This window comes from Dromaius novaehollandiae, chromosome 1, assembly GCF_036370855.1.
Source record: "Dromaius novaehollandiae isolate bDroNov1 chromosome 1, bDroNov1.hap1, whole genome shotgun sequence".
Classification (NCBI taxonomy): Eukaryota; Metazoa; Chordata; class Aves; order Casuariiformes; family Dromaiidae; genus Dromaius; species Dromaius novaehollandiae.
Window position 1 is genome coordinate 5,075,407 of NC_088098.1, and position 15,708 is coordinate 5,091,114.

General features: G+C 40.5%; 1 protein-coding gene across 1 annotated transcript in view; it reads left to right on the forward strand.

The window, feature by feature from the left end:
- The window catches only part of ELAPOR2 (endosome-lysosome associated apoptosis and autophagy regulator family member 2), a 103,588-nt gene extending 91,630 nt beyond the window's left edge, over positions 1-11,958 (forward strand). The window contains exons 17-22 of the mRNA XM_064504898.1: positions 249-345; positions 1,554-1,655; positions 4,354-4,480; positions 5,280-5,458; positions 6,441-6,606; positions 9,887-11,958. Coding sequence (XP_064360968.1) covers positions 249-345; positions 1,554-1,655; positions 4,354-4,480; positions 5,280-5,458; positions 6,441-6,606; positions 9,887-9,946 — 731 coding nt within the window. The 3' untranslated portion in view covers positions 9,947-11,958. The remainder of the gene's footprint in view (positions 1-248; positions 346-1,553; positions 1,656-4,353; positions 4,481-5,279; positions 5,459-6,440; positions 6,607-9,886) is intronic.
- Positions 11,959-15,708: the final 3,750 nt, after the last annotated feature.

The following is a 15,708-nucleotide window of genomic DNA, read 5'->3' on the forward strand; positions in this document are numbered from 1 at the left end:
GTGTTGTTATTTTTGTTACCTTTTTATTTTGTTATGTATGTATGATGAAATCAGACTGTATGAGAAACATGAATCTGCAAAGTTCACTTAGGTTAAAAGATGTTGTCTAGTTAATGGGTAGCATATTAAATGCTATTAACTGAGAGTCATTCTTTGTTGACTGAAAAAATATTAGATGTGAATGCCTCAGAAATCCAGAAATTCTTAGCATGTTCCTTTTTTTTTTTTCTTTTTTGCTCACATTCTAGGAGCTACTGTTGAAACGATGCTGGAAAATATCAGCATCAGGACAGATATATTTCCTCCCTCTCCAAGCAAAATACCTGATGTGCATTTCTTTTACAAGTAGGTAAAACATACTGTTTTATTGGTTTATCAACTCGCTTCGTTTGTCTAAAGGAAACTAAAACTGTGAGGGAAGATCTTTAAGCCACCTTTAATCTTTATCACTTTAATCAGTATCTAGCTGATACTGATTGGCATGTTGAAGAGTATGCCATATAATCAGCAAACACTGTTGTTCACTGAAGTCTAAATTACACTTGATTTGTAGAGAGTGATACAGAGCTTTGATTCATCCAGGTGTCATTTCCAATGTCACGTTCCTTTCCACAATGTCCACCTCACATTGTATATTTTCTTTCACATTCATTTGTATTTACTTTGATATTACAAAAATGAATTGACCAAGGTTAAAAAAAAAATGTTCCAACCTGCACAGTTACTGGTATGCTTTTCCTATTCCTCACTTCCGTCCATAAAGAGAGTGTCTCAGATGGGGTATGAATCAGCTCACATATCACCTCAATTAAGATGTCCTCACGTAGGTGTCTACATGCGAACTCAGTTTCTAAGCTTGGGCTCTGGAGCCTACAGAGCTATTCAGATCATCCGAAGGCACATTCCTACATTTGTTCTACTGATTTCCTCTCTAGGCTGTGTTGACTTTATTGATAGATCTTAATTGGCTATAACATTTTGGATATCAACACTTTATACATGTGTGGACACCTAACTTTAAGTGTCTGAATCTGCAGACTGAATCCCACACCATAATATACTTCAAATATATTAGGGACTCAGCTTACAATGCTTATCGTGCTGGAATAAGGTCCATTTTTTTGAATCCTCCTTGCCTTCTGCTGTTTCAGGGAACTGTGGCACTCAGATTCCTGGGTGAGCAGAGAACCATCAAACTCTCCAGCAGAGTAACACACCAATCCTAATGTCTGCAATTCTGTTTTTTAATCATTCTGTTCTGTTCTGTGGGCAGGTTTATTCCTTGGCTTAGCAGAATTCACACTAGCCAGAAAATAGAACAGTTCCCTGGGTGGCATCTTGGAGTACTTGGAGATTTAAATGATGTGATTAATCCTACCTTGCTTCCATTGCTCCTTTTTTTTTTTTCCCTTCCAGCTACCAATGGCAAAAGTGCTGTGGTAAAGGATATTTCTTTAGTATTACAGAAGCATAAATAAATGAAGCAGCAACATATATCTACTGCAGTGGTAATGTTTTACGGACCACACATTTTCCCTCTTGTTTCACACTAGGTCTTCAACAGTGACAACCTCCTGCGAAAATGGCCGTGCAACTGTTGTGATGATGCGATGCAACCCCAACAAACCAGATCAAGGAGAGCTTTCCGTGCCCAGGTATCTAATTATTTTTATCCTAATAGTGCCTAAAAGCCCTTTTCCCTCAGGTATCCTTTGCAAAACTCAGTAGTAACTTTATACTTAAATGCAATGAGAAGTGCTTTCTCCCTCATCAGCGCCAAGGAGAACTCACTTGTTTCTCCTAGGTGAAGGCCTTGCTGCAAGTCCTGTGTGCCTATCACCTCCCAGCAGACCAGCCGCTCTGTATTTAACCTATGCAGTGAGAGGGGTCAGAGCTCGGGCAGGCTATTCCAAGCTTAAATTCAAAAGTGCATGATGCCAATGTTTTTTTTTTCTGCACTTCTCATTCATTTCAGATCCTTATCTGGATCTTTGACTTCCTGATTAAAGCTGCCTAGTCTGTGCTTTAAGAGGCAGTTTTCCTTCCTTGAGCTACAGCAGTGCCTGTGCATGAGATGATTTTTAGGAAAAGAGCAACCTGTTTCAGGACCTATGACATCTGCTTATTGCAATGCTTATTTGAGCCCTGACTCTGTCCAGTTCAAGTTTGATATGTATTTTGGATCCATATATCTTCAGTGATTTAGAAATAAAGAAGATAGCAGTGATGATAGGATGGAGATGCATTGCAGGACATCGGCTGTCTGGGATTTGAGAGATTTTGTTTCAGTTCAGTGCCAGGAACAACCTGTGTGATCCTAAGCCTGTCACTCAGTCCTCATGTGCCTCAGATTTATACTTGTGAAATGAGGAGAAGAGTGTATCTTCCTCCCAAGTATGACCTTTCTAAAATCAGTTGGTTGGAGATGTGCTCAGGCACTGTGTTCAGGAGCCCCATGCTTTGCTAATGGTCTGAGCACAGTGCTATGACTCCAGGCTGAGCTGTGCTTGGAGTAACCCTCTTGAACGCGCAGCGCTGAGGAGGGCCTTCCTCTCCTCCCCATCCTTGAGCTGAGCCACATCTGGTCCCTGGAGTTCGTATCCTTGTCCCCTTTTACCAGCTGTTTCATTTGCCTGACCTGATTTTTCCCTTTGCTCTGATTCAAGTGACTCCAAAAAGCTTCTTCCTTCCAAAGCCCTATTTATTCCTGCCCCTAAAAGCTTGCAGAGAAAAAACAGTAAAAGAATTAACCAGTTTATTCTTTGGCAACACCCTGTGATCTCTCAGCCCTGCTAACCCTCATCTTTGGCTGTTGAGGCCATCTGGATGTTAGCGTAAATCTGTTGTTCACCCCTCATTCATCCTCCTTCCCAAAAGTTAAGCCCCCTTCCCAGAAGGTAACAACATAAAAAATTTGGGATCCCCTTTGCTCAGTCTCCGGAGAAATGAACCACGAACGCCTGACTGAAGCCAGAGGCAGCTGCTTCTCAGGTGATGGCCAAGGAATTGCCATTTGAATGCCTCTGAAGATGTTTACCCCAGTTTCTTAGGGACCTGATGCACTAACAAATTATACCGAGCAGCAAACCACCGTGTAATCCCCTGGGTGTGAGTTCTTGCCTTCTAGTGCTGTACACTAAATTCAAGGTGAGTTGTGGATAGCTCACCATTAGTAAGAGAGGCGTAACATCCCTTCTTTTCAAAATCGTGAGTGTGGACAGAAACTGCACACAGCTGACATGACATGCCTTACCTCATCTCCTGTTGCTTTCTCCCTTACTAGCCCCCGCTGATTAGCTCAGCAGTCAGATAGCTATTTTCAAACAGTGAGGTATCTGATACATGTCAAATAATAGTACATGTAACTCCTTGATCCTCCAGACATAGTACTTAGTTTCATGTGAAGCTGCAGTATAAGATGAAAGAGGCAGAGGAGAAAAGTCTGTCAATGCCCCTGTCATATACAGAGAAAAAATATTCCATAATCCAGAGAGGAGAGTTCCCAGTTTTGCAAATCAAGGTAAGCCAGAATCATATATATATATTTTTAACTCTGTGGACTTTTTGACCCTTCAAATCAGGATAACAGATTTCCAGATGATGTTGAAATACCTTTTAAATTTATTTTTCTATATGGATATTTTTCCCATTTACGTGGCCCAACTTCTTATCGACGGTTCTGTGGACTTTTGGTCACTGCTACTGTTAGATCTGATCTGGCTGTCAGTAACAAAAATTGAGTGACTGTCCTGGCATTGCCAGAAGAATTTTTTTCTGCCCACTGAATACAAAATAGGGCCATTAGTCCTTCTTGGACTGAGATAAGCTGTTATCTATTCATTAACTGTCGAACATCCAGTTGCTCTAGTAATTAGCCATGACAGGACAAGTCCATTCCGTATGGATTCCATATGGAAATCACCCAGATGTCATTATAAGAACAGCAGGAATCAGATTGTAGCATTCACGTGGAACAGTCAGCTGGTGCAGGGAAGAGCAATAGAGGCATATGCTGGGCTCACTGCTGCTGGTGAAACACGAGTAGTTCTGCTGGTCTCCAAGGCTTGGTTCTTTCTGTTCTCTTCATTGTAGGTGTGGAGGTAGCGCTCACCTCCAGGAACTGAAAGGTTATTTGAGTCCTTTGACACCACCCAACATCTGTTTTTACTTGAGAAAGCATTTTAGAAACTGGGAAAATTCTTCCCCCAGAGTTTTCCATCTGCTGACTCCAAGGGTGTTTACTCATTTGTTGTAATTATCATAACCAGTCTTCAGCAGCAGCATGTGAAGTGAGGATGCGAACCCCAGAGCATTTTGTAAATGATAGATAACTCAGGTTTGCTCTTCTCCTAGCTCATGCCCTGCCGGCACCTGTGATGGATGCACTTTCTACTTCATGTGGGAAAGTGCAGAAGCCTGCCCTCTCTGCACGGAGCAAGACTACCATGAGATTGAGGGAGCCTGCAAGAAAGGATTTCAGGTACAGGACCTGCAGCTCTAAGTTGGATGGGTTCATTTGGGTATCACTTGGATGCTGTTGAAATTCTGTGTGCAAGCTGACATGCAAGTGCAAGCAGAGTTAAGGAATCTCAGTCCACAGTCTGAGCTGGCTGAGTGAGAGCCCAACTGGTGAGGTGCTGTGTTGAGACTTGGGATTTTTGTTCCCATGGCAGTACAGTACCTGAGGAAGAGCTGGCTTGTGCCTCACTAGCTGTCTGGGCAGGGGCCTGAACTCTCTGCAGTCATACATGCAGGAAAGCTTTGTATAGGACGAAGTGTCCAAAGGACTTCCATCCTTAAATGGCCATACAATCCAGCGGTGCACTAGGGAAGGATTCAAGATTTCAGTTCAGAAATTCTTCTGTCCTTGCTTGCAAGGAATTTTTTTGCTACTGCCTTCTCTAGTGAAATATTATGATGTCCTTTCCCTGATTCAGAACCATTCTGTTGTTGATCGGCATCTCCTAGGTAGGCAGGAAACCTGTTCACAACCAGTTCATAATCTTGTCCAAACCAAACTCTGTCAGAAAGGTGAAAAGCAGGTACAGGAACTATACAGGTATAGGAAACCTTTCCTGGCTTGTCTGAACCTGTAACCAGAATCCAGGGGACCCCATCTGGAGTCTGAAAACCTGAAATATGTATTTTGATTGGCTTCTTACTGAAAAGATGTCTAACCTGTCTACCTCAAAACACCTCGTTGTCTTTACATCAGAATAGTTCCCCATTTTCCTACCAGCTATCTCACGTTTCAGTGTTCTCTATTTTCCATTTGAAAGGAAACCTTGTATGTGTGGAATGAGCCAAAGCAGTGCATTAAAGGGGTTCCTTTGCCAGAGAAAAGGACGAGCACTTGTGAAACAGTAGATTTTTGGCTAAAAGTTGGAGCTGGTGTTGGTGCTTTCACAGCAGTTCTGCTCATAGCCTTGACCTGCTATTTTTGGAAGAAGAACCAGAAGTAAGTACTGTGAACTGTGTTCCATGTAAAAGTAAGCTAAAAGCTCTGTGGCTCTGTGTAGTGAACATCTGTCAGCAGAATGACGTTTCATGGATCAGGCCTTATGACAGAGTAGATGAGAAATACCTAGCTGACATTTCTGCTGCCAACAATGGCTATCAAAAATGCCAGCAAGAAAAGTATAGAAAGTCTGCGGTAATTTGTTATCGGATAACCTCCCAATAGGAATTGTCTTTTTAATCCCTGAGAGTTTGAGGTTGACCTTAAGTCCTTAAAGCAACATGGCTTCCCCAAGGTCTGAAGACCAAAAGAATGTCTCCTAAATCTAAGTCGTACTCTTTGCTTGTGTTAAATAAGGGTGCCTGACTGTATTCTGCTTAGGTTTATTTTGGCAGGATACGTCTGGTATGTACCAAAACCATGCTTCTCAGGCTAGATATGCTGACTGTTCTCCATCCCTTCCTCTGCCTCCCAAACCTCCTGCTGTAAACCTTTGAACTGTTATTCCATCCCAATGGGATTTCATTCCCCCATGGCATATCCAGCTTACACAAACCTGGACTCCAGCCTCATGGCCCCCTCCTACATCACACTCTTGCCCATCTCTCCTCTCCTCTCCCCCGTAGCCACTTTGGACAGATCTGTTGCCCCCAGCCAGCACACAGGTAGCTCTTCCTCATTCAGAAAATCCTCACACATGTTTTAGAGTTTGGGAACTCTGACGTACCTACTTGTGGCTTTTTGGAAAGATGTGGATCTTTTATTAAGACTTCTAAAGATAGACCACTAATCTGGAGAGCAAGAATTGGATATATTGCCAGTACTATTCTGGTTACACTTTTTTCATTATTAAAAGCATTTAATTTCCAATAAATACCTTATCAATAGCTATGTGAAAGGACTGCAGATAATCTAAATTATGAAAACCTTGAATATGGGGTATTTGTAAAAAAAGCATATCTGTCTGGCTTTATATCTTCAGGCTGGAGTATAAATATTCCAAATTAGTGATGACAGCGAACTCAAAAGAGTGCGAGCTGCCAGCTGCTGACAGCTGTGCTATAATGGAAGGAGAAGATAATGAAGAAGAAATAGTATACTCAAATAAGCAGTCACTGCTGGGGAAGCTCAAGTCCTTGGCAACAAAAGTGAGTAGCAGTTATTACTAGTAATTCTAAAAAGTAATTATTACCATTATTTGTTTATTAGTGGACATGATGAGGCTGCAGCGCTAATTTGCAGAGTGCTTTGTGTACCCTCCCACGCACACATCAGCCAGTCCGTAGTCATTCTGCTGAAATCCACAGCATGGCTAATGGTGGGAAATGTTGTAGGTATTGAGGAAATGCTCCCTCTTCCACAGAGGGCTTTCAGTAGTGTTCTTTATTATATGGATGATATCCAAAAAGAGCAGTTAGTGGGAGAAGACCTCTCTCCTCATATTCCTACCAGATATCTCCAAACCCTAAGGCAAACACTGCTATTGCAGATATGGAAAATTGACATCAGGAATATAGCTTGCAGCCCACCTGGCAGAGCTTCGTGGCTGTCTTGAGAACCATAATTTTGTGTACTGTGGGCTTCAGTAAAAGAGGAGACATCTGCCAGAGCCTGTTACTCCAATGGAGTCCTTAAGCAACCTCCTTCATTTCCATGGACAGCAACACCACTAAGCATTTTTCCAGTGGTTTTCACAGAAGTGGGTGCTAAATTAGTCTAAGCCTCATTATAATGGGGAAAGAATAGTGCTGTCTAAAGGTATGGGCTTAGGGTGTCCAGGCAGCATGAAGCAGCTGTGAGGATGTCCCATGCTGCCCATGCACTGCGTGACTTTGCACTGTTGAGTGTTCCCTTCTCATAGCATATATGCTGTGCATCATGATGCAGAGTTATTGTGTGTTTGAATTCACAGCAAAAAGGTCTTTGGCATCCTTTAATGTTTCTGAGAGGAGGAGCAGAGGACCATCATGATAGGTGCTGCAAATGCTTTAGTCTTTGTTGCGAATGCCTTCAAGTCAATGGGAGAGTAGTGCTGTCTCTAAGGGAGTCTACCTGGGGTATCTATTCTGATCCAGGTTAAAGCTGGATGACATTTTCCTTTCCAGTTTTGCTGAAGAGGATTGTTTCAAAATAAGAAGGAAGGTTTCTTAGAAAAATAATAAAAAACTTTTTAAAAAAATCACTTTCCTGTTTCTTGTCCAAAAGATATTTCAGAATTTTGAATTTTAAAATCTTTTCTTGTATTCCATATTTTTCTTTTGATGATTGAGTGCAATATAATGAAACCCTGTCTGCCTCCTTTCTTTTCCTTTGTTTTTCTATTCTCTTAGTTCTTTTACTTCTTTATTAGACCATTTTCCTTTATCCACACTACCTGTTCCCCAAATCTCCCTCCTAGGAAATGCTACAGTTACACAACTGATATGCAGAACTTCACCTTGTCCACAGCCTGAATAATTGTCCTGTGAAATTGATATTATTTCTTGCAGAAAGGGGCAGAAATGCAATGCTAAGAATATTGAAAATGTAAATAAAAACAAATCGCCTCAAATTTCGTGGCAGTGTTCCAAAAATGAAAGTTGATTCCATTTAAAATCCTTTTGGAAGGGAGCGACTTTGAAATACGGATGATTTTTCTGTGTGCGCAATGGCTTGGCTGGCTGTGACTGAGCATAATGACCAGTGCTCCTGGCGAGGGTAATGTTTTGCTCTGCGTCTGATAACTGTAAGAGCTTCGCCGACTCCATTTGCAGCACCAGCCACTGGCTCTTTCCTGATTAGAAGAATAGAGATGAAGGTGTGGGAGAAGTGTTTTTTTTTCTTTAAAGTAAGCTTTAGTACTCCAGCATTCAGCCCACTTGAATGCCTATTTGGACTCAAAGAGAGTTTCTTTAAGTTCTTATATCCATTTTAGCAGGCTTCCTGAGTATTCTTTCCTTTTTAAATCAGCCTGTCAGTTATTTCTAAGCTGGTTCCTTTTTTTCCTGCTAGATGATCATATCTGGCAAACTCAGCTTCCAGTACCTCATTAGCTTACTGAAATCTGTGTCCTGTACTCCTGCAGATAACTGGAATTTAGTATATATTTCTCCAAAACAAATGTTATAGCCATCATTTTTCATTAATACGAAAGATGAGGAAATTCATCTCCTGCTACATTTGCATGTAAAATACAGAAAAAGTATATAGAGGAAAATGGGGGAGAAAAAGAGAAGAAATGTAAACTGAGGGATAAAGAAAAATCTGAAATATCCTAACTATATGTTCAAGCTTCAGGCAATGACATTTCTAGGAGGCAAAACATCTCATGAAACTATTAGCAGCTTTGAGTACCCAAGGAATTCAGGGACAGAGCTGTAATATGTGTGTGTGTGTGTATGTGTATATATATATATATATATAAAAATAAAAAAAATATATAAATATATATATATGATTGTTATTTTTAATGGGAATATAGAAGATAGATAAAGAATTATCAAACTGCTTCAGATCTGAGGGTGTTCTGGTTCAGTCTTTTGTCTCTAGCATAACAATACCAGACTCCTCAGAGGAAGAAGTATATACTCTGCAGTAGGCGTGTGTAGGACAATCTTTTTTCTCTGCTCTTTCTCACCTCTGTATCAGGCTCTGTCCTGATCTCTGACAGAGATTGCTCCAAAGACCAGACCATGAGTTTAGTTTAATATTGTTTCCAAAATGTTTGTCAACATCAACAAGTCTAAAAGGTAGGCATGTGAAACAAGAAGTGGCACAGTCTAATGCGTAGTTTTACTAGGGCCCTTTCATTCACTTCTCCTGTGCGGGCGGTTGCGTTGTCCATACACACTGTGACGTATCTGTCCACACTTCATGCCCTGATACCTGCTGGCCTCAGCTGTCACCCAGCAAGTAAAATCAGAAAGAAAAATCAACTCTCCAGCCCTGATATTAAAGATAGCAGAGGCTCTGTGGTCTCTTATACTCTCTTTGTCCTATGGATCTTCCAGAAGAGGGTCTAGGATGGGAATCAAGGCAGCGGTGGTCACATTCACAGGTTTTGCTCCACACATTTCTTTAATATAACAAGCAAATTGATAAGAAATAATAATCATACATAGGATTACCTTGCAAATCCCCTGCTCTGACTATCTGTCCTGTGCCATGAATATGGAATCGAAATCTTTTGTATACCCTCTAAAGTACCATGAAAAATTTGTATACTTTTCGCTTCTTGATCAAATTTTGATGTTTCTGCAAATTTTTACAGAATGATTAGTATTATTACACGATAAAGGGTCAAACTCTGCTTTTAGTTACTGTGGTAGAATCAAAGTGAAGCCTTGGCAAGGGCTGCACTGGAGCTTTTAGGAGAAGAAGGGTTTCTAGCAACCGCTGGAGTGAATTTGAGGAATCCTGGTTGATGGGAACCTGTCTTTTCCATTGCAGGAAAAAGAAGATCACTTTGAATCTGTTCAGCTGAAATCTTCAAGATCCCAGAATATATGAAGAATCAATGCTGCCTTCAAAGAAACAAACCTGATTTCTATTTTTACAGGACCATGTTTTAAACATATTCTGGCACACATTGTAATGGTGGTCTCAGTGAGAAATGCTCAGCCATTTGGGAGGAAAGAAGACAGGAAGCAAACCAGAAAATTGGATTGCCTTATATTGTGATTGAGTACCTTGCCAAAAAAGAAAGCAGATGCTTGGATTCCATACTGGGAATGAAATTCAACTCAGGAAGAGATATACATACTGCAAATAATATGAATTTTTGCATTCACCTAGGCATTGCTCAGGCAGGCCATGTGATTTATAGGTACCTTTCATTTCCTATCACCCCTTCTACGCATATTCATAAGAAATGAGTTTCAGAGAGTCCTGAAACCTCCTGCAAAGGTTTTGCATTGTCCTTTAGTAGCATAACTGTGAGTCTCTCTTAAAATCAAAATGGTGAATGGTACTTGAATGAACCTCAGGTGACTTTTGAGCTTTGAAGAACGCTTATGCTCTGGAGGACTGGATGGTCTGTGTTGGCCTTTAATGCAAGAGGCATGGTTTGAATCTGCAAGTTGAACCTGTTCTGATGCCTAAGTCACGACCATCAGGGTTGAGGTACAAGCTACTGCTGTTGAATTTAAATGTGTTTACTGCAGCTGTATGAGTTGTAGGACTGGGTTTGTGAGTTTATAGGTAGTGGCAGTCTCAAATTCTAGAAAGAGTAGGGAAGTGATACCTACAGTGCAAGCTGCACCTCTACTTCTCTGTGGAAGCTTGTCCTTTGAAGAGAAGTCGGTGGCAGTTTCGGTACCCTCCCTTGGGCTACCGCTACATTACCTTCTCCTGGAGTACAAGCCCATGGAGACTAACCTCTGGAGGTAAAGCACAAATCTCTGCTTCCAGGGTTGCAGAATCAGCTTCATCAGCTGGGAAGCTTATTAGAAATACTCAAATGTCTCTATTCCTGGGCCCAGGTGAGGAATGAGGACAGATGCCCAGCAGAGATGAATGTAGGTTACACACTTCTGCAACTTAGCATCCAAATGCTTTCTGCTGCCAGTGCAAGTAACTGCATTTAAATGAGGGCACAAATTGGTGCCTTGAAAATTGGAGGCTAGGTGGAATTGTTCATAAAATCAGCCTCATCATAAGCATGTGATCTTCATAATACCTTCTGTAATCATTTCCTGAAATTCCCATTGAGGACGAACTCAAAGGAATCTAAAACTTAGGCAAAAAAATATTGGAGTAAGATTGTGCAGCAATTCTATAAACCTAGGCGAAAATGAGGAACCAGTCTTGTCTTGACCTCTAGTCAGACTCATATTTCCATTGTAGTAAAATTATGTGAATTGTGGAATGCATCAAAAACTTCAGAAAAGACACTTGGTCAAAGATGGTGTTTTTACTATAAAGAATATAGATTTTTGATTTTATATGACTGAGCTACATCTATTAATAAAACAGGGCCCACTTTTAAGTGAAATTTAAATTGAAATTTTTCTGCATTCTAAATATTTTATTATACTATAGACATAGACAAAAAATTTTATGAAGTTTAGATTTTTTTTCATTGGGGAAAATTCAGCTCAGTTGCTTTATATCTCCAGTCACAGAACACAGGCTTTGCTCTTTTGATGGAAAATACTTCAGGCATCTTAATGGAAGTGGTGTACATTTTTTTTTGTTGCTCTTGATAAGGCACTTCGCTTTCCCAACAAAGATTTTTATGGGGTATTGTTGAATGTATATTAAATACACATTCCTTTTTGTATATTTTGTACCATTGCACACTTATTATTGTACATTGTATTTGTCGTCATGATGTCATTTATATATGGTTGTCAAAGATGATATGCTCATGGAGTAAATGGTAATGGCTTTGGGATTTCACTTCTTGGATCTTTTATGGAGAGGGGTTTTATGTTGTTGATTTTTATTCAACTAGTGTGCTGTAGCATCAAAGATATATATCTGATGGACATTCATAAAATAAAGTGAAAATATATTTGAAATTTTGGACTCAAGATGTTTGGGTAGGACTACAGCCTTTCCTGAACATTGCAACTCTGCAGTGGTGGCCAGGATTGTAGAACTTTTCACTGTCATCAAATTGCATCTGTGTACATCCTTTTTTATTTTTTTTCTTCTCTCTTCATACATTTTTCCAAGCCATAATTGCAATTCATTCTCCAGAATATCTTTTTGCCTTTCATCTTTGGACCCATGTTTCTGCAATGTCAAAATGCCTTAGTTTTTACGAACTATATTTCACTTTAGTTAATAAGACAAAGGGTCTGTTTGGTTCTTTCCCTTCCCCTTAATTTTCCCAATCAGGTAGAAAGTGGCAATTTTTTGTCAGCTCTCACAGACTTTATTTTATGAACCTTCTCAGATTGGGTTCCAAATATTTTGTTATGATCTTCAAAATTCTTCCAGGCAATCTAATAGTGTATTTGGTGCAGTACTGTCATAGTAGGACACCAACCAATACTGTAGACTTTATTTACCTTAAAATAAGAAAATGGCATTTTCCAGCAATTAAGAAAGTTAAAACTGCCATATTTTAGCTGACTTTTGCTATTCATTTCTTTCTGTTAAAGACGCAGTAGGAAGGGGAGGTTATTTCCATTTTCCTATAAGAGGCACATTTTGGAAGCCTTAAATACTTCATTCAGAAATCTGCTATCTGTGACCTCTTCCAGTACTCTGCCAAAAAGTGCTTACAGCAGCCTTCCCCTTTTCTCCCTCATGGAGTCACACCAGAAACTGTTGTTTGATGCCATAAAACAATGTGAATCAGTCTGTTATGTGTTCAGTTCATTAAACGGAATGCATTTTATTGCTGCATTTGCATGCTTTTCATTGAAATCTGGAGTCAAGCAATTGAATCTCTTTGAAGATTAAGCACGTTTTAGTGGTGTCTCTGTATAAATTATTGGCAAATTAAGCAGAATGTTATTGTCTCAGCTTTGACAGTGCTTGCTGGGGGGGATTGTGCAAAGACTGTATTCTATCTTGGTTCTGATTATGCTGGTTGGTGTTTGTAGTATATAATACGATTGATCTGGAGTCTGTTTTTGGGGGGAAATTAAGTCTATTAGAGGAACAATGAAAAGTTATTGGGTAGTTTCAAGTAGCTCTTACCCTTGTTGAAACAGAGGATTTTACTGTTTGCTCTTTAAAAAAAGACGTTCTGGGACTGTCCATCTGTAAGGGGGAAAGTCTGCAGTATTTGGTTTGCCTGACTTGTCAGAGTCAGTAGTACCCACAAAATAGAGACACTTAGCTATAATCAGAAAAGATAGCAGTAGATGTTGTCATGTAGAAGCTATTGACTCATCTCCAGCAGTGGCCAACATATATACTTCAACATAGAAGTAAAAGCAGCTACAACAGACGCTAATACGCCAATGAGGATGAAATTTCTTCCTAAGCTAAGCATGCTGCTGGCTGGTCCATGTCCTGAAACACGGAGGACTTAAATTGCTATCCTAGTTAATGTAACCATGCATGATAATCTCAAAAGAGTCCTGGAAAGTTCTGCTATCTTTGGCATTCTGCTGTCTTAGTTCTTCCCCCTCGTATGCTTCTTTCAAACAATCACAGAATCCCCTAGTTTCTATTTATTTCTGTTTTTGAGTGCATCAGAATCATGCTTCTTTGGCAAGCAAATATGGAGATAGGAGCAGAAGAAAGGTACAACAGTTCAGGCTCATTCTGAAATACGTTGGGGGTGTCACAGCAGATGGTGACACCCCCAGCCTCCTGGTTGGGGGTACTTCACGCTGTCTAAGTGTGGCAGGGAAGAGGGAGACATGAGGTGTGAGATGGTCATAGCTGCCACCGTGTTCTGGTTATTACTCTGGGTGTATAAAAGGCCCCATGTGCTACGAGGCTGGATGCTCTAACAGCACCTACAAGCCAAAGTGAGGTTGTGTGGATGTGTGTTTTCCCTGTGTGTTTGAATAAAAGACATGCAAGAGTGACTTCTGAGAGCTTTGGTTTTATGTACAGCCCATTTCTTTCCTTGCCTCCCCCCTCACACACTTCATGCTAGAATCTCCCAAGAGAGCTCAGCCCAAATCACTCCCAGATTTGTCTGAATGTTAAACCTTGAGGCACTGTTATATTCTTGTACTCACATTACTCATATTACTCACGTTAATTATGTTGCTGCTGTTTCTGTTGACCTTTAATAGTTTCTGTTGGTTTAACAGCTGCAGTTAAGCCTCCCCCCACCTTTAGTCTGACATAAGTGTGTTGGACACATGGAAACAATCTTGGGGAGCTGGACACTTCTTCCACCACAGGTGAATTCCATTGTGCTGTGCTTCCATTTCCGTTGCTCCTCAAGGATTGCCATAGATTTAGAGGCATTGATGACGGTTTAGTAATATAATAATAATAGTCTCTAAAAGCTTCACTAGGCTTTGAGGACTGTGTTTAGGTGGGGAGTCAATAGGCTTTGTAAAGAACGGACTTAAAACGGCAGTGTAACAGAAAGTCACATTAGGGGTAATGTTTTTTCAGGGTAATGATTTTTCAGCTGATTCTAGACAGTGCTGATGTCATTATCCATCTTCTTGTTGTTGCTGCCAACGGAGGCGTTGGTGTAAGTAGGGAAATGATGCTTTGGGAGAGAAAAGAGACCCTTCCTGACTCTGCCATTTCCTTAGCGGCAAGAGAGTCAAGAAGATTGACCCTCCAAGCCTTTGCTTTCTACCCATCCCCTTCCTATTGCAAGAACAGCCCAGCCCGGCCTCAGCCCCCTTTTTGCTTGCAATGGCAAAACTCCATTTTTTTGTATGTTGCTGAGAAGCCTTGAGGTGATTCTGGATAAACAACTTTTGTCTGTGATCTTGCAGACTGCGAACATTAGGGAGTAGGCAATGGCACAGTGCTCATCAGACTGTGTTCAGTGATGAGCTAAGGCTTCATTCCAGTATCCCTTATTCTAAGTGCACTAACTGGGTGAAGGGTTTGAGCAGGAATCTTTTTAACCAAAGCCCAGACTTTTGGGTGCAGCCAGGGTATTTTGAACATTATATTGATTTTTTGGAATTGTTTTGTTCAGGGAGAACATGATCTTTTGTAAATAGGAGACAAAAATGTTTTGGTTTTGATGGTTTTGAAACAAGTGCTAGAGTTTTTCAATTTGAAAAGATAGCTCCTTTTGAAATTTCTTTGGCTTTGATTAAAACAATTTGTGTTCATTTAATTCAGGAAAAACAATCCCTTGAAGGCAAAATGAAATGTTTTGTTTTACCACAGTGGATCCTTTTGCCTTCAAAATTCAGCCAAAAATTTAAAAACAGACACCTCCCCTACAAAGACAACAACAAAAACTTGCTTATTTCAGATTGACTGTTCAGCCAACAAATACAAACCCATCAGTTATTCACAAAGCTTTTTGTGGTCTTGGTTTGTACTAGAGAATTAAAGCGCTCCAAGATTATGGTTCCTGCATGAACAAGCAAACTTTTCTGCAGCCTGCAGTGAGGCATCATCAAAGCCAGAGTAGGACTTGCTCTCGTCCTTGGAGTTTCTGCCTACCTGGTGCATGAAGCCTTCAGAGTGTGCTCTGACCCTTTAGGATGGACGTGCTAGGGGCTCCCATACACCATGGTGAATTGCTCTAGGAAAGTTTTGCTTCTGATGGAAGTCCTAAAGAGATTAGAAGGGTGTTATACTCTAAGACCAAGTTTTATACCACTGGAAACTAAAATGATAAACTATATAAAAACAGATGCTCAAATGATGAG